Here is a 25288-nt window from a genome sequence, read left to right as displayed (position 1 = left end):
TTGTGATCTCAGGGTCATGGGATTGAGCCCCCACATTGGCCTCTGTGCTAGGCTTGGAGTCTGCTTAGGTTTCTCTCTCCCTCTGCCCCTCCCCCCCTTCAAATAAATAAATTTTGTCATATGCTTTTTCTGTATCAGTTGAGGTAATCATATGATTCTTCTTCATTTTGTTATTGTGGTATATCATACTGATTGATGGATGTTGAACCATCCTTGCATTGCTGGAATAAATCCTACTTGATTGTGGTATATGATCCCTTTAATGTATTGTTGAATTGGGTTTACTAATTTTTTTTGAGGACTTTTATATCTGTGTTCATCAAGGATATTGGTCTATATAATTTTCTTGTGTCCTTACTGGTTTTGGTATCAGGGTAATCCTGGCTTTAAAATGAATTTGGGGGGTGCCTGGGTGGCTCAGTGGGTTAAAGCCTCTGCCTTCGGCTCAGGTCATGATCTCAGGGCTCTGGGATCAAGCCCCACATCGGCTCCCTGCTCAGCAGTGAGCCTGCTTCCTCCTCTCTCTCTGCCTGCCTCTCTGCCTACCTGTGATCTCTGGCTGTCAAATAAATAAATAAAATCTTTGAAAAAGAAGAAAAAATAATAAAATGAATTTGGAAGAGTCCCTCTCCTATTTTGGGGGAGAAGAGTATGGGAAGGACTGGTATTCTTTAAATGTGAAGCCATCTGTTCTTGGATTTTTGTTTAGAGGCTTTTGATTGCTGACTTTTTGTCCTCACTAGAAATCAGTTTGTTAAAACTTTCTGTTTCATTACCATTAAGTCTTGAAAGATATATATGTTTCTGGGAATTTATCCATTTCTTCCAGGTTCATTTCATTGACTTATAATGGTTCATTTAGTCTCTTATGTTTGTATTTCTGTGGTATCAGTTATAATATTTTTTCATTTGATTCTAATTATTTGAATCTTCTTTCTCTTGGTGAATCTAACTCAAGTTTTATCTATTTTTTTTGTCTTTTCAAAAAATCAGCTTTTAGTTTAATTAATCTTTTCTCTTGTGTTTTAAAACTATTTCTGCCCCGATCTTTATTATTTCCTTCCTTTTAATAACTTTGGGCTTTGTTCTTCTATTTCTAGTTCCTTGAGGTACAAAATTAGGTTATGTGAGATCTTTCTTGATTCATGTTTTTATCACTGTAAACTTCCCTATTGAATGGCTTTTGCTATATCCCATACATTTTGCTAGTAGTATTTCATTTTCATTTGTTTCAAGATATTTATTATTTTTTAAGTTTCTTCTTTGAGCCACTGGTTTTTCAGTAGTAGCATGTTGTTTAATCTCCATATTTGTGAATTTTCCAGTTTTATTCTTGTAATTGATTTCTAGTTTCATATTATTGTGGTCAGCAATAATGCTTGATATAATTTCAGTCTTCTTACATTTATTCAGACTTGTTTTGCGGTTTAACGCATGATCCGTACTGGAGAATGTGGCAGTTTAACTCTTAGAAGGGCCTTCTAGACTTGCATTGTATAGTGTCCAGTATGGTAGCCACTAACCACATATGGTTATTGAGCCCTTGAAATGTTGCTACTGCAACTGAGGAACTGAGATTTAAGCCTTATTCTTTAATTAATTTAAAATTTAAAACTGATAGTTCAGTTTTTGGAAAACATAAGTATGTTTGGAATAATAGTTTGATTGTGCATATCTACTTTTTCAACTATACATTTTATGAAATGGGATTGTAAATCTTTGTCAAAGATTAATCATTGGTTTCTTTTTCTGCTCTGTATTCTGTTCATTGATTGATGTGTCTGTTTTTGTGCCAGTACCATACTGGTTTGATTGCTGTAGCTTAATAGCATATCTTAAAACCTGGGATTGTGATACTCCCAGTTTGATTCTTCTTTTCCAAGATTGCTTTGGTTATTTGAGGTCTTTCTGGTTTCATACAGATTTTTTAAATAAAGATTTTATTCATTTATTTGAGAGGGAGAGAGAGAACACGAGTGGGGTGAGAGGTGGAGAGAGAAGCTGAATTCCTGCTGAGCAGGAAGCTCAATGTGGGGCTTGATACTGGGACTCCAGGATCATGACCTAAACTGAAGTCAGATACTTAACTGACTGAGCCACCTAGGCACCCATGGTTCCATACAAATTTTAGGATTATTTGTTCTAGCTTTGTGAAAAATTATATTTATATTTGATATTGATTGCATTAAATCTATAGATTGTCTTGGGTAGTGTGGACATTTTAACAATATTTGTCCTTCCAATCCATGAGCATGAAATACCTTCTATTTGTTTGTGTCATCATCAGTTTCTTTTATCAGTATTTTATACTTCTCAGAGTAGAGGTCTTTCACCTCCTTGGTTAAGTTTATTCCTAAGATGTCTACTATTTTTGGTGCAATTGTAAATGGGATTGTTTTCTTAGTTTCTCTTTCTGCTACTGCATTATTAGTGTATAGAAATGCAATGGAATTCTGTATATTGATTATTTTTTTTTCTGATATACTGATTTTATTGTACCCTGTGACTTTACTGAATTCATTTATCAGTTCTAGTAGTTTTTTTGGTGAAGTACTTGGGGTTTTCTAAATATAGTATCATGTCATCTGCAAATAGTGCAAGTTTTACTTCCTTACCAATGGCAATGCCTTTTATTTCTTTTTGTCTGTTTTTTTTTTTTTTAAGATTTTATTTATTGGAGAGGGCACGGATTGCATGGAGCACTAGGTGTGGTGCAAAAACAATGAATACTGTTACACTGAAAATAAATTAAAAAAAAAGATTTTATTTATTTATTTGAAAGAGAAAATGAGAGAGAGAGATAGCATGAGAATGGGGAGGGTCAAAGGGTGAAGTAGACTTCCCTCTGAGCAGGAAGCCCAATGCTGGACTTGATCCTGGGACTCCAGGATCATGACCTGAGCTAAAGGCAGTTACTTAACCAACTGAGCCACCCAGACACCCTCTCTTGTCTGGTTGTTAAAACTAGGACTTTCCAACTATGTTGAATAAAAATGATGAGAATGGGCATCCTTGTCTTTTTCCTGATCTTAGGGGAAAAGTTTCTATCTCACTTATTTCTGCTTCAATCTTTATCATTTCCTTCCTTCTGCTGACTTTAGGCTTTGTTTGTAGTTATCCTTCTAGCTTCTTTAGGTGTAAGGTTAGGTTGTCAATTTGAGGTTTCTCGTGCATCTTGAAGTAGGCCAGTATTGTTAAAAACTTCCCTCTTAGCATCCCAAAGATTTTGGACCATTGTGTTTTTATTTTCATTTGTCCCTACACATGTTTTTGTTTCCTCTTTGATCTCATGGTTGAAAAATTCATTGTTCAGTAGCATGATATTTAACCTCCATATATTTGTGTTCTTTCCAGATTTATTCTTGTGGTTGACTGCTAGTTTCATAATGTTGTGGTTGGGAAAGATGGGTGACATGACTTTATCTTTTTGAATTTGTCGAGATTTATTCTGTGGCCTAACATGTGATCCATACTGGAGAGTGCTGTGTTTCCACTTGAAAAGAATGTATTCTGCTGGTTTAGGATAGCATGTTCTGACTGTATCTTTTGGCTCCATCTGATCCAGTGTGTCATTCAAAGCCACTGTTTCCTCTTGATTTTCCATCTTGATAATATATCATCAATGTAAGTCAGGTGTTAAAGTCCTTTACTATATTATATTGCTATTAATTGCTTCCTTGATGTTTGTTATTAGCTGCTTTATATATTTGGGTGCTCCTATCTTGGGTGCATAGATAGGTACAACTGTTAGATCTTCTTTTTATGTCTCTTGTTTCAGTCTTTGTTTTAAGGTCTGTTTTATCCACCCATAACCAGGAAGGAAATTGAAGCAGTAATCAAAAATCTCCCAACAAACAAGAGCCCAGGACTAGATGGCTTCCCAGGGGAAATCTACCAAACATTTAAAGTCGTGTTTGTGGAGCACCTGGGTGGCTCAGTGGGTTAAAGCCTCTGCCTTCAGCTCAGGTCATGATCCCAGGGTCCTGGGATTGAGCCCCGCATCGGGCTCTCTGCTCAGCAGGGATCCTGCTTCCTCCTCTCTCTCTACCTGCCTCTCTGCCTACTTGTGATCTCTGTCTGTCAAATAAATAAATAAATCTTAATATCATGTTTGTTTGTTTTTAAGATTTTATTTATTTATTTATTTGACAGAGAGAGACATTGAGAGAGGGGACACAAATAGGAGAAATGGGTGAGGGAGAAGCAGAATTCCCACGGAGTTGGGAGCCTGACATGGGGCTAATCCCAGGACCCTGGGATCATGACCCAACCTGAAGGCAGATGCTCAATGACTGAGCCACCCAGGCAACCCTCTACCAATACTTAAAGAAGAATTAATGCATATTCTTATGAAACTGTTCCAAAAAACAGAAATGGAAGGAAAACTTCCAGACTCATTCTCTGAGGCCAGCATTATCTTGATCCCAAAACCAAAGACCTCACCAAAAAGGAAAATTACAGACCAATATCCCTGATGAACATGGATGCCAAAATTCTTACCAAAATACTAGCCAGTAGGATCCAACAGCACATTAAAAGGATTATTCAGGGCACCTGGGTGGCTCAGTGGATTAAAGCCTCTGCCTTCGGCTTAGGTCATGATCTCAGGGTCCTGGGATCGAGCCCCTCATCGGGCTCTCTGCTTAGCAGGGAGCCTGCTTCCCTCTCTCTCTCTGCCTACTTGTAAACTCTGTCAAATAAATAAATAAAATCTTTAAAAAAATAAAAGGATTATTCACCATGACCAAGTGGGATTTATTCCTGGGCTGCAAGGTTGGTTCAATAACTGCAAATCAATCAATGTGATAATACTACTTAATAAAAGAAAGGATAAGAGCTATATGATACTCTCAGAAGATGGAGAAAAAACATTTGACAAAGTACAACACATCCTTTCTTGATTAAAACTCCTCATTGTAAGGATAGAGGGTACATACCTCAATATCATAATAGCCGTCTATGAAAAACTTCCAGCGAATATCATTGTCAGTGAGGAAGAACTGACAGCTTTTTCCCTAAGGTCAAGAACATGGCAGGGATCTCCACTATCACCACTGCTGTTCAACATAGTACTAATGATGAATAATATGTTGGCTAAATGAACATAAAACAAGATTATAATAAAAAATATTACAAAAATCACATACACAAAAAATGTCTATGCTACCTAGAGCAATCTATTCATTCAAAACAATCACTGTCAAAATACCATTAACTTTCTTCATAGAACTGGGGAAAATAATCCTAAAATTTGTATGGAACCAGAAAAGACCCTGAATAGCTAAAGGAACATTGGGGGAAAAAAAAAAAAAAAAAAAAAAAAACAAAGCTGGTGGCATCACAATTCTAGGCTTCAAGCTCTATTACAAAGCTGTAATCATTAAGACAGTATGGTACTGGCCCAAAACAGACACATTCATCAGTGGACAGAATAGAGAACTCAGAAAAGGACCCTCAACTCCATAGTCAACTCCCCTTCGACAAAGCAGGAAAGAATATCCAATGGAAAAAAGACCGTCTCTTCAACAAATGGTGTTGGGAAAATTAGACAGCAACATTCATAAGAATGAAGCTGGACCATTTCCTGACACCATACACAAAAATAGACTCAAAATGGATGAAAGACCTCAGTGTGAGACAGAAATCCAAATCCTAGAGGAGAACACAGGCAGCAACCTCTTGGACTTCAGCTATAGCAATTTCTTGCTAGACACATCTCCAAAGGCAAGGGAAGCAAAAACGAAAATGAACTATTGGGACTTCATCAAGATCAAAAGCTTCTGCACAGCAAAGGAAACAGTCAACAAAACCAAAAGACAACTGACAGAATGGGAGAAGATACTTGCAAATGACTTATCAAATAAAGGGCTAGTATCAAAAATCTGTGAAGAACTTATCAAACTCAACACCCAAAGAACAAATAATCTAATCAAGAAATGGGCAGAGGACATGAACAGACATTTCTGCAAAGAAGACATCCAGATGGCCAACAGACACATAAAAAAGTGTTCAATATCACTTGGCATCAGGGAAATACAAATCAAAACCACAACGAGATACCACCTCACACCAGTCAGAATGGCTAAAATTAACCAGTCAGGAAATGACAGATGTTGGCAAGGATGCAGAGAAAGGGGAACCCTCCTACACTGTTGGTGGGTATGCAGGCTGGTGCAGCCACTCTGGAAAACAGTATGGAGGTTCCTCAAAATTTGAAAATAGAACTACCTGACAACCCAGCAATCACTCTACAGGATATTTACCCTAAAAATACAAATGTAGTGATCGAAAGGGGCAAATGGCCACGAATGTTTATAGCAGCAATGTCCACAATAGCCAAACTATGGACAGAAAATAGATCCATCAACAGAGAAATAGATGAAGAAGATGTGGTAAACACACACACACACACAGAGGAATATTACATAGCCATCAAAAAATGAAATCTTACCATTTGCAACAACATGGTTGGAATTAGAGGGTATTATGCTAACTAAGCAAAATAATTCAATCAGAGAAAGACTGTTATCATAGGATATCACTGATGTTTGAAATTTGAGAAACAAGTCAGGGGAGCATAGGGGAAGAGAGGAGAAGAGAGGGAAAAATGAAATAAGACGAAACCAGAGAAGGAGACAAACCTGTAAGGATGCTTGGTCTCCGGAAACAAACTGAGGGCTACTGGAGTGGAGTGGGGTGGGAGGGTTGGGGTGGTTGAATGATGTATGTTGAGGGAGCAGTATCTGTTGGTGAGTGCTGTGTATTATGAAGGACTTAAGAATCACAGACATGTACCCCTGAAACAAAGAATACATTGTACGTTAATTTAAAAAAAAAATAAAAACTAAAAAAGAGGGGCATTACAGGGTAGACATTTAATGAAATAATTGTAGCTTTAACAGGAATATTCTTTAGTATAATGGATTTTTTTCACACTGAAAATGTGGCAGTAAAGAACACAATGACTACTGACTATTTATATAGTTTGAGGTCACTAATTGCTATGTTTTCATGACCAACAGGTGTTTGTTTTTTTTTTTTTTTTTTTTTTTTTTTTTTTAGTTTTTATTTATTTATTTGACAGACAGAGATCACAAGTAGGCAGAGAGGCAGGCAGAGAGAGAGAGGAGGAAGCAGGCTCTCTCTAAAGAGCAGAGAGCCCAATGCGGGGCTTGGTCCCAGGACCCTGAGATCATGACCTGAGCCTAAAGCAGAGGCTTTAACCCACTGAGCCACCCAGGTGCCCCTGCCCAACAGTTTTACCAACCATTACTTTTGTACCGTGAGGGCAAATGTCAACACAAGGAAAATGATGTGAATAATGTTTCAGTATTATTATGGAAAGTGTTTTGATCTTGTGGACTCCCTACAAATATATGAGGACCTTCAAAGATCCATGGATCACATTTTGAGAACCACTTCTGTATAGGAATCTATTGAAATAAATATACCACACTAAATTAAAAAAAATAAAAAGAATAAAGTCTGTTTTGTCCAATACAAGTATTGCTCTCATGGTTTTCCTTTCTTTTCCACTCACATGGTAAATGTTTTTCCATCCATTCACTTTGAATCTGCATGTGTCGTTAGTATGAAATGAGTCTCTTGGAGACAGCATATTGGTGAGCCTTGCTCCTTTATCCATTCCATCACCATTTGTCTTTTGATTGGAGTGTTTAGTCCATTTTCGTTCAAAGTAATTATTGATAGGTATGGAGTTACTGCCATTTTGTTGATTGTTTTATGGTTATTTTTGTAGGTCTTCCCTGTTCCTGATTTTTTTTTTCTTGTTCTCTTCTCATAGAGTTTGTTGGCTTTATTTAGTGATAGACTTGGATTCTCTTCTCTTCTCTCTCTCTCTTTTTTTTTTTTTTTGGCATATCTATTACTGGTTTTTAGTTTTTGGTTACTGTTAGGTTTGTATGTAACATCTTATGCATATAGCAGTCTATATTAACTTGATGGTCCTTTAGGTTGGACCTATTCCTTACTACTGTCCACCCTACCCCCACTAAGTTTTAGATATGTGGTATCATACCTTACATTCTTTTATTTTGTGAATCCCTTGACTAATTTTTATAACTATACTTAATTTTACTGCTTTTTTGTTTCCTATTTTTCTTACTCCTAATTACGGTCTTTCTTCCACTCAAAGAGTCCTCTTTATTATTTCTCACAGGGCTGGTTTAGTGGTAATGAATTCTTTTAACTTTGGGAAACTCTCTGTCTTCCTTTTCTTTTTTTTTTTTTTTTAAAGATTTTATTTATTTATTTGACAGAGAGAAATCACAAGCAGGCAGAGAGGCAGGCAGAGAGAGAGGAGGAAGCAGGCTCCCTGCTGAGCAGAAAGCCCGATGTGGGGCTTGAACCCAGGACCTGGGATCATGACCTGAGCCGAAGGCAGCGGCCCAACCCACTGAGCCACCCAGGCGCCCCTCTGTCTCCTTTTCTGAATGATAGACTTTCTTGATAGAGTATTCTTGATTACAGATTCTTTTTTTTCTTTCAGGATGTTGAATGTATCATGCCACTTTTTCCTTGACTGTACAGTTTCTGCTGAAAAATTAGCTGATAGCCTTATGGGGCTTTCCCTTAAATGTTTTCTTTTCTTCTGAAGCTTTTAAAACTATAGTTTGCAATTTTAATGACTATGTGTCAGGGTGCCTGAATGGCTCAGTCGTTAAGCATCTGCCTTCAGCTCAGGTCATGATCCTAGGGTCCTGGGATCAAGCCTGGCATCAGGCTCCCTGCTCCATGGAAGCTTGCTTCTCCCTCTCCCATTCCCCCTGCTTGTGTTCCCTCTCTCACTCTGTCACACACTCTCTCTCTCTCTCTCTGTCTCTGAAGAAAAAATAAATAAATAATAAATAAATTCTTCTCAAAAATAAAATAATTACTATGTGTCTTGGTATGGACCTCCTTGGATCGATTTTGCTGGGGCTTCTCTGTGCCTCCTGGATCTGGATTTCTGGTTCTTTTCCCAGATTGGGAAGTTTACAGTTATTACTTCTTCAAATAAACTTTCTCTCCCCTTTTCTGTCTCTCTTCTTTCTAGGATTCCTATAATGTGAATGTTATTATGCTTGATGGCGTTGCTGAGTTCCTTAAGTCTTGTTTCATCTTTTGTTACTACTACTACTACTACTACTACTATTATTACTAGTTTCTCTCCTTTTCGGCTTGATTGTTTTCCATTACTGTACCCTCCAGGTTGCTGATCTGTTCTTGTGCTTCCCCTAGCCTACTATTTATTCCATCTGGTTATTTTTAATTTCACTTACTGAGTTCCTGTTCTCTGGTTTGTTCCTGTGTGTGTGTGTGTGTGTGTGTGTGTGTGTGTTTCTATCTCTTTTTTAATGGTTTCACTGAGGTCTTTCACTCTTGTCTGAAATCCAGTGAGTATCTTTATGACCAACAGTTAAAATTCTCTTCTAGTCATACTACTTAACTGTTTCATTTCAGGTCTCTGGCTATGACTTTGTCCTGTTCTTTCATTTGGAACATATTCCTCTTCTCATTTTGTCTAATTCTCTGTGTCTGTTTCTTTGTGTTACAAAAGTCAGCTACATCTACACTTGAAAGTAATCGGCTTTTGAAAAAGAGGTCATGTAGTACCCTTCCTGCAGTGCAGTGTTCCCTGTTTAACAGAACCTGGCACTTCAGGCATGTCTTCTGTGTATGTCACATGTGCCTTACTGTTGTCGCTAAGCCACTTTTGCCTTCAGCGTACTTATGTGCAATGGCTCATTGCCTGTTGTAGGCAAGATTTGGTTCCAGTTTTGTTAGTGAGCCAGTCTTCAGTTGCTTTGGGTTTAAGTTGAGTCAGACCAGGCATTTGCCACAGAGGCAGTAGCACAGAACTGCTGAGTGCTTTCCCTGTGTTTTGTCCTGACAAGCTTTCATTGGTGGTTGGGTCCTACAGCTAGACTAGATGTCTGGCCCCAACCCATGGCTGGGGCTGCAGTTGGACTGCTGTGTATGTTTATCTTCCCCTCTCCCCAGAGTAGTGGTCACTTTGGAGTGGTACTAGTCTCTGTCAGGGCTGCTTGCACACTGCCAGGCTTGTGGCATCACTTTGGATGGTCTTAAGGGCATATTGGATGGTGTAAGTACACAGGAGAATGCAGGGTAGGGCATGGTGCCAGCAAGAGCCACCTCAGTTCACTGGACTGGCATCAAGGCAAGCTGGGTTTTAGGGTCCAGGTTTGCAGAAGCATGGGGGCAGAGCAAGTGGTGTTAGCAAGTTATGTGGAGAGTGTTGTGATCATGCTGGTTCCAGGTGTCTAAGCTGGGGGTGAGGGGAGGGAAATGGTACTGACCAACTCCTTTGTTCCTGGAGAAGTCTATCATTGATTTCTGCCCCTATAATTCATGTCCACTGTACACTCTGAGATAAGTAAACAAATCTCCTTCTTTTATATATATATGCACACACCCCAGAGGTTTTCATATTGGTGTTTCTATTGCTGTTCTCCACAGTGCTGTTTGTTGTGCTCTCTGTAAGGACTTAGACTCTACCCTCCCAGTTCTCCCACAGAGCCCTCTGAGTTTTAATGTTCCAAGTGTTAAAGACCTGCTGATTCTAAGAACTTAGGAGATTCTGCTTCTCTGGTTCGAAAGCCACATATTATGGTGGTTCATCTTGTGGTGCGTCGGGCGTCTGTCTCATTCTCATGCCCATGCTTAGTATCCCTCCCTCCCATAGACAGACCTACAGAAAGTGCAGTGGGTCTCTAGCTTCCCACCACCTCTTGGCCCTTCCTACCCTGCCTCTTCTCTATATTTAGCTGTGTAGATTCTGTTCTGCCTATCTTGGGTCATTTATACCCATATGTGTGTTATCTATTTGTATCCATGGGGCAAGGTGAGTTTAGGATTCTCCTACTCTGCCTTCTTCCAGATATAATCCCTGTACTGGAAAATTTCATTTTTTCTTAATTTTATTTTATTTTTTTAGATTTGTCTATTTACTTGAGAGAGAGAGAGAGCAGTGTGCACATGAGCAGGGGGTGTGGGGCCCAGGGAGAGAGACTCCCTCAAGCAGACTCCCTGCTGAGCATGGAGCCCAGCTCAGGACTCAATCCCACAACCCTGAGATCATGACCTGAGCTGAAATCAAGAGCCGGACACTCAGCCAACCAAGCCACCCAGGCACCCCTGTACTGGAAAATTTTAAACTACACTTCTCTTGGGTTGCATGGATCTAGAGCATGATAGAACTCATTTAAGAACAGTAGTCACAGTCAGCTAATTTTTTAAGAAAGGAAAGAAAAAAGTATATCAGAGGGTTCCCAGCAAATACCATGCCACTCTTATGGCATCATCTTTCTTTGCATCTTATTAATGATTTGTATATTTGGTTTATTTTTTGTATGGGACCATAAATATCTTTTTTTTACATGACTGACTTAGTGTTTACTTAGTTTTATATTCCTTTTAGATTCTTGTTTGAACTGTTGGGTCCACTTATAGTAAGCTAGCTTTTCCAATACAGTTCAGTACTGTAAATGTATTTTCTCTTCACTACGATTTTCTCAGTAACATTTTCTCTTCTCTGGCTTAATTTATTGTAAGTATACAGTATATTAATACTTACAATATAGAAAATATGTGTTAATTGACTGCTGATGTTATTGGTTAAGCCCTCCAGTCAACAGGAGGCTATTAGTAGTTTTTTCAGAGAGTCAGAAGTTATACACGGACTTTTGACTATGTAAGTGCCAGCAACCGCAAATCCCCATGTTGTTCAACAGTCAACTGTGTATGTACATTAAATTGAAATAATTGGTAAGCATGCTATTTTAATTTGGTCTTAGATTAATGAGTTTAGCTTATCTGATACATTTTCAGTATTTTTCATAATTTGATAAAATTACATGAAGGCCTTTGGAATCTTAATTTGACCTATTACGATATCAAAGAATACTGTTTTCCTTCCATAATGTGGATGACATCTGTAGGCGCAAACTAAATCAAATATTTGTTTTAGGATATAAAGATCAAGAATGCAGACTCTTGGAAAAGTTTAGGCAAACCAGTCAAAACATCCGGTGTACTGAAATCCTCAGATGAGCTCTTCAACCAGTTTAGAAAAGCAGCAATAGAAAAAGAAGTAAAAGCTCGAACACAGGAACTAATACGGAAACATCTGGAACAGAATACCAAGGAAACAAAAATACTTCAAGAAAATCAGAGGTCTGTAATTTACTATATTAAAGGAGACTCAGAGATAGTCTTTTTTTTTCATTTATCTATTTCCTTTTATTTATTCAAATATTCGTTCATGTCTGCTTGCAGACATCCATCCATCCATCTCTTATGGTAGATATGTAATTTTAAATATATTTCTTTTTTGTCAAGTGATCATGATTTATCTGTTTAGTAGAACACAAAGCAAATTATAATTGCAGAAAGTACAATTTTATTGATTTCTTTAACTGACAAGTAGTATCTACTTTGAGGAGGATAGAAATTATCAAGTGATTAAGCTGTTTATAACAAGATACTAATATAGCTAAATCATAATGATACTACTTTCCAGAAATATCTTACTTCCATTCTGTGTGAAAGAACATAGTAGTACACCTTGGTTAGTTTCCATAACTTTCTCTTGCTACAGATTGCCTTTGCAAAATTTGACATCAAAAGTCAAACTTTAAAATGACATCATAACATATGAAAAGGGGATCTAAAACACTGCTTTATATTTATAATTTAATTAATATATCTTTTGTAATGAAAACTTTTAAGGAACTTGAAACCTACTTTGAGCTATACTTTTCTTTAAGGGACCTTGGCTTCACTCAAGAATCTTTTTCAAATAAGACACAAAACCAGTACCTCGGGGAAGAACAGAAGGAACATCAGCAGTCTTCTGAAGCTCAAGATAAATACAAACTCTGGCTCCTCAAAGACCGTAATTTAGCAAGGGAGAAAGAGCAAGAGCGGAGGAGGAGAGAAGCAGTAAGTAAATATTAGTTTACTAAATCTAACTAAGGAACGATTTAACAGAGCAGTATCTTATACAGATTCAAAGACAAATTCAGAGTGGTTTTCATAGACAGTGAATTTACATCTTTGGTGAGGATCAAGTTCTAAAATCAGAGCCTAAAATAAAAATTTATAGTCAGAGAGAGTGTAATCATAGAGTATGGTCATGAAGCTACTAGACTATGTAGGTTCAGCTACTAGTTCTGCCATTCCTAGACTTGTGGGCTTTGGCAATTTATTTAACCTCTCTGTGCCTCAATTTCCTTGTCTGTAAAGTGGGAATAATACCTGTTGTGAAGACAGAATGAATTTACATGTAGTAATAAACACATAGGAACATTTCGTGGTGTAGAGATAGAGTGGTTTATCACTTACTGTTATTAATTCTTGAAAAATCCATAAACTATTGATAAATTTTGGCCAAAAGTTATGCCATATATCCCAGGTCAGTGTTCTAGTTGAATGAACACTAAATGAAGAAGTTGACTTGCATTGTAAGTTAATTATATCTCTCTCTTTTTAAGAATTTTATTTATTTAGTTCAGACAGAGAGAAAGAGTATGAGTTATGGAGAGGGGCAGAGAAAGAAGTAGTCTTCCAGCTGAGCAGGGAGCCCAATGTGGGGCTCGATCCCAGGACCCTGGGATCATGACCTGAGCCGAAGGCAGACACTTAACCAACTGAGCTACCCAGGTGCCCCTAAGTCTGTTATACCTTAATAAAATTGGAAAGGAAAAAAAAACTGACATGTTTAAGAGTCTTAATATATAGAAAATAATGTTTAAAAACTAGAATTAATTCCTTCTTTCAGCCATGGATTATTTAGAAGTATATAGTTTCCAAATATTTGGGAATTTTCTGGCTAGTAATTTTTGTTAGTGATTTCAATTCCACTGTAGTCCGAGAATATGTAACATCTTAAATTCATTAATACTTTTTTAACGGTCCACATTATGGTCTACCTTGGTGAATATTTTCTGTGCACATGAGGAGAATGTGAATTCTGCTGTTGAGTAAAGTATTAAACAGACTAAGTTGGTTGATAGTGTTGTTCAAGACTCCTGCCTATATTCTTGCTGATGTTCTGCCGGCTTATTCTATCAAGTACTGAAAGGGGGGCATTGCCATCTATGATTAAATAGTTGTAGAATTGTCTTTTTATCCTCGTAACTCTGTTTTATTTCATGTATTTTGAAGCTGTGTTGTTAGATACCTGAACATTTAGGATTTTTACGTCCTCTTGATTAATTAATCCCCTTTTCATTACGAAATGATCTTGATTCGTGATGATACTATTTACTCAGAAATTTACTTGGAAACATATCCACTTCACCTTTTGTATGACTTATGTTGGTATGGTATAAAAAAATGTTTTTGTCCTTTTACTTTTAACCTGTGTTTTAATATGTATATATGTTTAAAGATTTATTTATTTATTTATTTGACAGAGAGTGAGAGAATGAGAGAGAGAGACCACAAGTAGGCAGAGAGGCAGGCAGAAAGAGAGAGGGAGAAGCAGGCTCCCCGCTGAGCAGAGCGCCTGATGCAGGCTCGATCCCAGGATCTTGAGATCATGACCTGAGCCGAAGGTAGAGGCTTAACCCACAGAGCCACCCAGGCACCCCTATTTTAATATTTAAAGTGAATTTCAGGGGTGCCTGGGTGGCTCCGTGGGTTAAAGCCTCTGCCTTTGGCTCAGGTCATGATGCCAGGGTTCTAGGATCAAGCCCCGCGTGGGGCTCTCTGCTCAGCAGGGAGCTTGCTTCTTCCTCTCTCTCTGCCTGCTTCTCTGCCTACTTGTGATCTCCATCTGTCAAATGAATAAATAAAATCTTTTAAAAAAAAGTGAATTTCATATAGGCAACATGTAGTGAGGTCTTGCTTTTTTTTTTTTTAATCCAACCTCTGCCTTTTATACAAGTGTTTAGATAGACCACATTCAATATGATTATTGATAAGGTTAAGTTTGAGTGCAATGTCTTGTTATTTCTTTTGTTTGTCTGTTCTTGTTAGCTCTTTTCCCCCCTACATTCTTCTGATCATGTTTTTATGGTTCTGTGTTATTTGCTTCCTTGGCTTATTATCAGCAACACTCTGTTATTTGATGGTTGCTCTAGTGTCTTTAGTATATACTTTAGCTTAACACAGTGTTCCTATGAGTAATGCTACACCACTTCGCATTTGGTAGAATAACCTTACAGCGATGTACTTCCATTTCTCCTCTCCCAGATTATATGCTAATGTTTAAGTAGTCAAATTATCTTTTTTTTTACTTTATTTTTTCTGTATTCTAAGATTCATTGTTTGTGCATCACACCCAGTGCTCCATGCAATACGTGCCCTCCTTAATACCCACCACCAGGCTCACCCAACCACCCATTCCCCTCCCCTCCAAAACCCTCAGTTTGTTTCTCAGAGTCCACAGTTTCTTATGGTTTGTCTCCCCCTCCGATTTCCCCCAACTCACTTCTCCTCTTCTTCTCCCAATGTCCTCCACGTTATTCCTTATGCTCCACAAGTAAGTGAAACCATATGATAATTGACCTTTTCTGCTTGACTTAGTTCAGTCAGTATAATCTCCTTCAGTCCCATCAATGTTTATACAGAAGTTGGGTATTCATCCTTTCTGATGGAGGCATAATACTCCATAGTATCACATCATCTTTATCCACTTGTCTGTTGAAGGGCATCTTGGCTGTTTCCACAGTTGGGCGACCGTGGCCATTACTGCTATGAATATTGGGGTACAGATGGCCCTTCTTCTCACTACATCTGTATATTTGGGGTAAATACCCAGTAGTGCAATTTCAGGGTCATAGGGTAGCTCTATTTTTAATTTCTTAAGGAATCTCCACACTGTTTTCCAAAGTGGCTGCACCAACTTGCATTCCCACCAATAGTGTAAGAGGGTTCCCCTGTCTCCACATCCTCTCCAACACTTGTAAACGGTCTTGTTGATTTTGGCCATTCTAACTGGTGTAAGGTGGTATCTCAAGGTGGTTTTTATTTGAATCTCCCTGATGGCTAGTGATGATGAACATTTTTTCATGTGTCTGTTAGCCGTTTGTATGTCTTCTTTGGAGAAGTGTCTGTTCATGTTCATGCTAAGGAAATGTTAAAAAAGAAAAAAAAAAAAACTGGGGGCATCACATTGCCTGATTTCAGGCTTTACTACAGAGCTGTGATCACCAAGACAGCATGGTGCTGGCACAAAAACATAGACCAGTGGAACAGAGTAGAGAGCCCAGATATGGACCTACAACTCTATGGTCAAATAATCTTTGACAAAGCAGGAAAAAAATATAGAGTGGTAAAAAGACAGTCTCTTCAATAAATGGTTCTGGGAAAATTGGACAGCTATGTATAGAAGAATGAAGCTTGACCATGCTCTTATACCATACACAAAGATAAACTTGAAATGGATAAAACACCTCAACGTGAGGCAGGAATCCATCAAAATCCTAGAGGAGAACATTGGCAGTAACTTCTACAACATCAGCCACAGCAACTTCTTTTCAAGAGATGTCTCCAAAGGCAAAAGAAACAAAAGCAAAAATGAACTCTTGGGACTTGATCAAGATCAAAAGCTTCTGCACAGCAAAGGAAACAGTCAACAAAACAAAGAAGCAACCCACGGAATGGGAGAAGATACTCGTAAATGACACTACAGACAATGGGCAGATATCCAAGATCTATAAAGAACTCCTCAAATTCAACACTCAAAAAAAAACCAGATAATCACGTCATATTATCTTTTTAAAAATTTTTAGGGATGCCTGGGTGGCTCAGTTGGTTAAGCATCTGCCTTCAGATCATGATCACAGGGTCTTGGGTTTGAGCCCTGCGTTAGGCACCCTACTCAGTGGGAAATCTGCTTTTCTCTCTTCCTCTGCCCTTCCCCCCTACTGTGCTCTCACGCTCCCAAATAAATAAAATCTTTTTAAAGAAGTTTTAAATAACTTAAAATTGTAGATTTACCTATGTAGTTGATCATTTCCAGTGCTCTTCATTCATTTAGATCCAGATTCCCAAACTGTATTAATTTTCCTTTCTCCTAAAGGACTTAACATTTCTAGTAGTGTGGGTCAGTTGATGATAAATTCTTTCAAGTTTTATATATCTGAAAATACCTCTATTTGGCCCTTTTATATCAGTAATAAACTTTATCTTTTAGAACATTTTAGATTCAAAGCAAAATTGAGCCCAAAATACAGTTCCCACTTATTCCCACTTATTCCTCCCCTGCCCCCTACCTATCAACACATAACCTTCCACACTATCAGCAGCCCATGATCTGTGAACCAGTATTGCACTACATTGACACATCACTGTCAACCTTAGTTTCTATCAAGAAAAATCCATAGCTTACTTTAGGGTTCACTCTTTGTGTTGTGCTTTTTATGGGTTTGATAAATATGTAATGACATAGATCAATCATTACAGTACCATCAGAATAATTATCCTTTTTAAAAAGTCCCCTGTATATCTCCTACTAATCCCTTCCAAACACTCATCTGTTTATTATCTCCATAGTTTTGCCTTTTCCAGAATGTCATATAGTTAGAATCATACAATGTATAGCTGTTTCAGACTGGCTTCTTTCACTTTAGTAATACGCATTTAAGGTCCTCTGTGTCTTTTTGTAGTTTGATAGTTCATTTCTTTTTGGCTGAATAAATACTCCCAGTATGTGGCTGTATGACCGTTTATCCATTCACCTATTGATAGACATCTTGGTTGCTTATAGCTTACAGCAATTACAGTGAACTGCTATAAACACACATGTGCAGGCTTTTGTGTTTTAAACTTGCCTTTATTTTTTAAAATATTTTAAAATATTTTTTTACTTTACAGATGTTCCTTCACTAGCTTCTTGCTTGCTTTGTTTCCAGTGAGAAATTTGGTATATTTGTATAACATGCCTTTCCTCTGGCTGCTTTTAACAGTTTTATTCATCACTGGGGTTTTTTTCTATTGCTTTTATACTTTGTTGGGCTTATTAGAAATGTGTGTTTATAGTGTCCGTCAAGCTTGGAAAATTTTGGCCATTATTTCTTTATATTTTTTTCTTTTTCCTCTTTTCCTCATTTGAGCACTTACTAGGCCACTTGAAGTTGTCCCACACTGATGCTCTTTTGATTTAAACCAGTTTTTTTCTTTTCCTTCGGGGTGCCTGGGTGACTCAGTCGGTTTGGTGTCCAGCTCATGATTTCGGCTCAGGTCATGATCTCACGGGTTGTAGGATTAAGCCCTGCAATGGGCAAGGAGTCTGCTTGGGATTCTCTCTCTCCTTCTCCCCTTCCCTCTTCTCACTCGTGCTTGCTTTCTCTCTCAAATAACTAAATAAAACAATAAAACAATTTTTTTCTGCATTTCATTTTGCTTCAGTTCACTAATCTTGAATGTCTATCTGCTGTTAATTCTATCCAGTGTATTTTTCATCTAAGACCTTGTAACTGTCATCTCTAAAAGTTGAATTTGAGTCTTTTAAAAATATTTTTTGTATTTTTATTAAGCTTTTGAACAAATGAAATACAATTATCATAATCTATTTCAGTGGGCTTCTCTGATAATTCTGAGTGTCAGCTCCAGGTTGGTTTCAGTTGATTGATTGGTCTCTTTATGGAAATGTTTTTCTGCTTCTTTATATGGTAATCATTGATGCCAGATGTTGAATTTTAACTTGTTGGGTGCTGGATATTTTTGTGATCCTGGGAAAGACGCAGGTATTCATAGGACATTCAGGAACGTAGTTTGAGAAGAAAAAAGCCATCGACTTTGGCTGTATGTTGATTATCATACAAATGAATTTACTAAGGAATAATGTACAAAAGTTTTGTCAGCTTCTTATTTTATAATACTAAGGTAGAAATAAACTGTATTTGGCGGTGTTGTAACATGTGGTGTTTACAACAATGTGGTCTTCCAGAACTTTCCACTATGAAATATTCTTTATCTATGAAATCAAATATAATAGCAGCTAGCCACATAGGGCTCTTGAGCACTTGAAATGTGGCCAATCCCACTTAAAAACTAAATTTTAAGTTTTATTTAATTTAAATGAATTAAAGGTTTAAGTAACTTAATTTAAACATTTAACCTTTTTTTTTTTTTAGGAGCACATAATTTTTCATTAGTACTTAGCTAGGACTGTTTTCTCTAATGACTTATGAATTTTTCCTGTTGGTTCTCATGAGGGCCAAACTTCAGGTACCTATATGTGATTTCTCAGCAACTTACTTGCTACCTAACAACCCAGTGAGGTAACCTAATATAATTTCTAATATCCTAAGCACTTTTCTGGAACTTGTCTGGACCTGGAAGCCACCAAAATGTAACTAACACCACATCTGACAGAGTTGATAACTAACAACCAGATCTTGGATCTACCTACTATAATTTTTGACAACCCAAACTCTTATGTTGCTGTTAATTTACAGATATGTACTCAAAAAAAGATATAATAACTTGACACCTAGCAGAGTTTCCATGAATTCACCTCATCCCAGTTCCCTTGACCAAGTATTTGATCTTAAATCTGAATGGTTGAGGTGTATATGTTAGGTTATAATGATAGCTGCAGAGTGTTAGTTAGGTAAATCATGGTATCAGAGGTTAGCTGGTGTAGAGAATAATAGTTCCATATCAGTATTTCACACTGCAGATTTTAGTCAAGATGGAAGACAGTCTGAAATAAGGTACTTTTAAAGTAAAAACAAGTTTCATTACATATTTTTATAATTTTGCAGTATGTCTGGATACTTAACAGGAATATCACATGATATTTAGATGAGGACAGTGTATCCAACTCTCATATTGGAGGGTTAAAATAGAACTTTGGGGAACTCTCTGGGACAGACATATGGCATCCTAGGCTAGTCATCCTAGGCATTAGTTGGCATTAGGAAAGTAGCCTGGGTTATGATTTAATAGTTTATCCTTTTGTTTCTATTATTTTAAAAGCAATATTTATAGTTTATAAGAGTCACATGTAACTTTTTAATATCCTTTTGGTATATAAGCCATATTTCAAATCATCTCCCACATAGCCAATTGGGAATACTTCTCATCCAGGAAGTCAACCAGTTAGTTGCAGACTGAGACATTTACCTACACTCTAGGCTGTTACTATTTACTGATGAAAAAAAAGAACATTTTTTTTAAGATTTTATTTATTTGAGAGAGAGTGAGAGCAAGAGAGATCAGAGAGGGAGAGGCAGACTCTCTGCTGAGCAGAGAGTCTGATACAGGGCTGGATCTTAAGACCCTGAGATCATGACCTGTGCCAAAAACAGAGGCTTAACTGACAGCCACCCAGGTTCCCCAAGAAAGAATCATTTTTTTTTAATTTACTTGCTTAATTGGGGGAGGGAGTGGGCAGAGAGGAGATGGAGAGAGAATTCCAAGCCAACTCCACATTCAGCATGGAACCCAAAAGCAGGGGCTCAGTCTCATAACCCTGAGATCATGACCTGAGGCTAAACCAAGAGTCAGATGCTTAACCAACTATGCACCACTCAGGTGCCCCAAAAAACATTTTTAAAAATTTAATAGTTGGTGTCATTTTGGATGCCATCACATGAACCTTTGAGAGAAGACTTGAGAATATAAGAAACATTTATTTCCTTTGCCTTATTTATTTTAGATTTTATTTATTTACCTGAGAGAATAAGAGAGAGTGAGCAGGGGAGCAAGAAGGGCAGAAAGGGAGAAGCAGACACCTCACTGAGCAGGGTGCCTGAGATGGGGCTCAGTCCCAGGACCCTGAGATCATGACCTGAGCCAAAGGCAGATGCTTAACCAACTGAACCACCCAGGCACCCCTATTTCCTTTGTCTTAGACTTTTATTACTTTAGCTTATTTTTAATGGCTTTTTAGCATTTAATGAACACCATTGTACTGTTATACATGCATTTTGGTTTGATTTTCATAAATATCTATATATAAAATAAACTTGGTTAAATAATTTGCTCTGGGTTACACAGTAAGTGGCAGAATCCAGGAAAGCCTGTTATTTTAATGTTACATATTATAGTTTCCTCAAATAGTTAGAGATACTGGTCCATTCAGAAAATAATTTTATATGTCTAGAGCTATGTTGGTTGTAGAGATAAATGAAACAATATAATCTCAGTTCATGTCCTTGTTAATATTCTGTCAACACTGAGAGTTTTATCTCTTACATGGAGAAGTTAAACTTGTTCTTAGTGTTCTTGTAAGTTTTATTTATCACATGAACAAGAGTTTAACAAAAGTCAGTATTTGAACAGAAATAGAAAATTACATAAACTCATTATATTAAATAGTGTTCATGTTGTATAATCTGTTCTAAATGTTGTGTAATCATTTTTATATAGTTCTAACAAAGGCATAAGTTTTTTTAAAGTAATAATGAATTTTCTTCCTTCTTTCTACAGATGGCTGGTACCATTGATATGACTCTTCAAAGTGACATTATGACAATGTTTGAAAACAACTTTGATTAAAATTTATTTAACCATCAACTTAAAATGAATGATATAAAAGATTAAAATGCATATGGTAAATGATTGATTTCAAACACCAAGATACCAATCTTATATTGTATTTTGACTGCTCTAAAATGATTAAACAGTTTTCACATATATTTTTAATAGCTATATGTTCATTTTCTAAATGGTATAATTTGCAGGGAATTATATTTTGGATCCCTAAAAATTGAATAAATTCCCAGATGTTATTCATTTTATAAATAATTGTCTGCTATGTATTATAGGCCCTTTGTAAGCAGTGAAGATCTAAAAGAGATAGCCCCTTCTTGTTTAAAAATGAAAAATATATAAGAGTGTAACAAAAACAGCCCCTGTTGAGTTTTTAACTTTTAAAACAAATGCCTCTCTGCCTTAAAATATTTAGGACCTCTAACAAATAATACTTGGTTTTTTTGACCATTAGGCTACATAAAATTCTCTGCTGATTCTGTATCCAAAAGTTATATTGAAATTTGGTTTAAAGGGAATGTTACCTATGGTTTGGATAATGTTAAATTTGAGCAAAATAATAGCAATATTATGATGTAAGTTTCTATAGGAACTTATACAATTCTTATATGCATATGTGATATCAATGAATGTTTACATTTTTACTTAACTATGTAGTCTTTATTTTTTTATTTTTATTTTTTTTAAAGATTTTATTTATTTATTTGACAGAGAGATCACAAGCAGGCAGAGAGGCAGGCAGAGAGAGAGGAGGAAGCAGGCTCCCTGCTGAGCAGAGAGCCCGATGCGGGGCTCGATCCCAGGACTCTGAGATCATGACCTGAGCCGAAGGCAGCGGCTTAACCCACTGAGCCACCCAGGCGCCCCAACTATGTAGTCTTTAAATGTGTAAATTATTTTTGTTTCATCATTCTCCAGTTGCAATTATGTATAAGTCATGTGTATCCACTTCATATATTTTAACGTTTTAGACTCTTGAAGTATAACATGATTCAGGCCCCATTATGAAACCATCTAAAGTAAAAATTCAGAATGAGTGTGTATTATAGAGAGAAAGAGAAAAAGTTTCCTTGACCTCATTTGTTTTTACAATCAGTATAATTTTTTGAAATATCTAAACTACAGCCATTTAAAAAATATCATCACTTGTGGCTAAAATGGTGGGGACACCTTCATGAAATATAGCTAGAATTAAAGTGGTAATCAGACCCATTCAAGTATAGCTAATTTTTTTAAAAAGATTTTATTTATTTGAGAGAGGGAGGGAGAACACAAGCCAGGGGGTGAGACAGAGGGAGAAGTAGGCTCCCACTGAGCAGGAAGCCCTATATGGGGCTCGATCCCAGGATCCTGGGAGCATGACCTGACCTGAAGGCAGATGATAATAGACTGAGCCATCCAGCCACCCTTTGCCTGTAGATATTTTTAAGCAAGGAATTAGTATGCATATACTAAGTAGTTTGCATTGTTATTTTTCTAAAAGATCATCATAGATTAGATCTATCTCTGTATATTCTAGCATACATATATATATATTTTTTTCTTTTTTAGGATGAACATCAAATGTACATAGTGGTTAGCTCTAGGTGATGGAATTACAGGGTGTTTGTGTTTTTCATTTAAGACATTTCAGTGTTTTCTGGTTGTTTTTAATATTAGGTAATACTTTAAGATCTGCGGGAAATTTTGCATTTTGAAGAAAGAGAGAATGAAAATAGTAAGGATTTACTTCTGTCAAGTACACATTAAATCTTTCGATAGCTGCCTTTAAACAACTAATAAAACTGATGAATCAATGAGCTTTGGCTACATCTGAAAAAAGAAAATTCAGTTTTATTAACATCTTCTTATATTAAAGAATAACGGCTTACTTAAGGTTTACCTAGTAACATTGGAGGAGCCCTGATAGAGAGCTGTGTTATGGTCGCTGTTTTGTTTAACCAGCTTAATGCTTTAACCTTCACTTGGTCAACAGACTTTTGATAGGTTGGTTGAAGTCAGTTTAGCAGAGAAAATATCTGTTTACATAACTCATCCTTCCTATAAATGCTTTTGTTCCTTATATCAAGGGTTGTGTTTTTTGTTTTGTTTTTTGGCTTTTCAGAACTTCTTATGGAGTTTACTTCTGTTAATTTTATGCATGAAATACTGCACGTAACTTATTTGCCTTCAACTCAAGCCTGGTTTTGTGAGGACCCCTTTTCTGTCCACATCTCTCACTACTCTCCAACTTCTAAAACTTTTTCATGGTGTTTTCTTGGTTTCTTGATCAGTCATCAGAAACATTCCCTATATGACCAAACTTACTGTTTGTTTCCCCCTCCCTTTTTTTTTTTTTTTTTAACTTGAGTTGTTCTGGAAGTGTGGTCCCTAGAGCAGCTTCCTCAGCATCCTCTGAGAATGTTTAGAAATGCAAATTCTCAAACTTCAGAATTACTTAATCAGAAATTCTGGTGTAGGGTTCAGCAGTCTTTTTAGTCGAATACTCCTTCCAGGTGATTCTAATACACACTAAAATTTGAGAACCACTACTCTGACGGAACCTGGGCTCTCTGCTGTAGGCTCTCATTTAGTGCCTGTTTCTTCTGACTAGTGTATCTCTTAACCTTTGGGGTGCCACTTGCAGACTATCCTCTCCTCTACCCCCTACCTTCTTCCTAATAAACCCCAGCTTAGGGTTTTTCATGATCATAAGACCATACCACCCTTAGTCATTTACCATCCCTGGTTCACTCCTTATTCCCCAAAGATTTTAGTCTCTCAGTGTTTCTAATTGACACCTCAGTCCCTTGAACTCTCCTAATGATCTTAATAGCTAATCAACTTTAGCCATTCCTTTGTCATTCCAATAATTTAAATTTTTCTTTAGTCTCGATTTCAGGCAAGCTTTTACTACTACCTATTTTTTTCTAGCTTTCTCCAGATAGGGCTTTGACTCCAACAGTCATTAGACTTCGCTGTGACCTTACAGTCCATCAATCCTAGTACTTTTCACAGTACCTCTCCCCTTCATGGTTTTACTTCTTTCCTTACGCAGGTTTGTTGTGCGTTATTATTCATAACCATTCCCTTACATAGACCCTCAATTCCATTGTTCCTTTCTTTGTTGTATTCACTTGGCAAAACTCAAATCCTTATTAAATCTGCCTGCCTGCTCTGCACCCATGAAGCTGTTTGTGGTTACAGAAACACATGCAACCATGATAACCAGCCTCACTTCAAATTCATGAGCATAAACTCAAGTTAGCCATAATGTTGCCCAGAAAGCTTACCTACCAAGGTAGAGATAGTAGGAAAGAGTTTCTCTCCTTCCTATCCCAACTATTGAGATATCAAAACTTGTATAATTTTCAGTCTCCTTTTAAAAGGATTTTATTTACTTATTCATGAGAGACAGAGGGAGAAGCAGGCTCCCCGCTTAGCGTTGGAGCCTGACACAGGGCTCCATCCCAGGACCCTGGGATCATGACCTGAGCTGAAGGCAGACTCTTAACCAACTGAGCCACCCAGGTGCCCCTATTTTTCATCTTTTCATGCTCATCCAAATATTGACATGTCAGGACTGAGGAGGTTGTTTTTACAAAAACATGATCCTTTATACATGTTACTTGGCAATTGAGTTTTTCTTAATGCATCAGGAGCATCTGTCTAGGTCTTTAGATGGATATAGATGGATTCATTCATTTTTTTTTTGCGTTTTTTAAAATTTAAATTCAGTTAACTAATATATAGTGTATTATTGGTTTCGGAGGTAGAGGTCAGTGATTCATCAGTTTTATGTAATACCCAGTGCTCATTACATGATTCGTTCTTTTTT

At 37.1% G+C, this 25288-nt stretch overlaps 1 protein-coding gene across 1 annotated transcript in view; it reads left to right on the top strand.

Moving 5' to 3' along the window:
• Nucleotides 1-21804, top strand: part of BRDT (bromodomain testis associated) — a 77706-nt gene extending 55902 nt beyond the window's left edge. The window contains exons 17-19 of the mRNA XM_047728540.1: nucleotides 11990-12195; nucleotides 12789-12963; nucleotides 21409-21804. Coding sequence (XP_047584496.1) covers nucleotides 11990-12195; nucleotides 12789-12963; nucleotides 21409-21477 — 450 coding nt within the window. The 3' untranslated portion in view covers nucleotides 21478-21804. The remainder of the gene's footprint in view (nucleotides 1-11989; nucleotides 12196-12788; nucleotides 12964-21408) is intronic.
• The last annotated feature ends 3484 nt before the right edge of the window (nucleotides 21805-25288 follow it).

The sequence above is a fragment of the Lutra lutra genome, chromosome 4 (assembly GCF_902655055.1).
Source record: "Lutra lutra chromosome 4, mLutLut1.2, whole genome shotgun sequence".
Lineage (NCBI taxonomy): Eukaryota > Metazoa > Chordata > Mammalia > Carnivora > Mustelidae > Lutra > Lutra lutra.
Note: the sequence above shows the minus strand (reverse complement) of the source record. Positions and strands in the feature narration are given on the sequence as shown.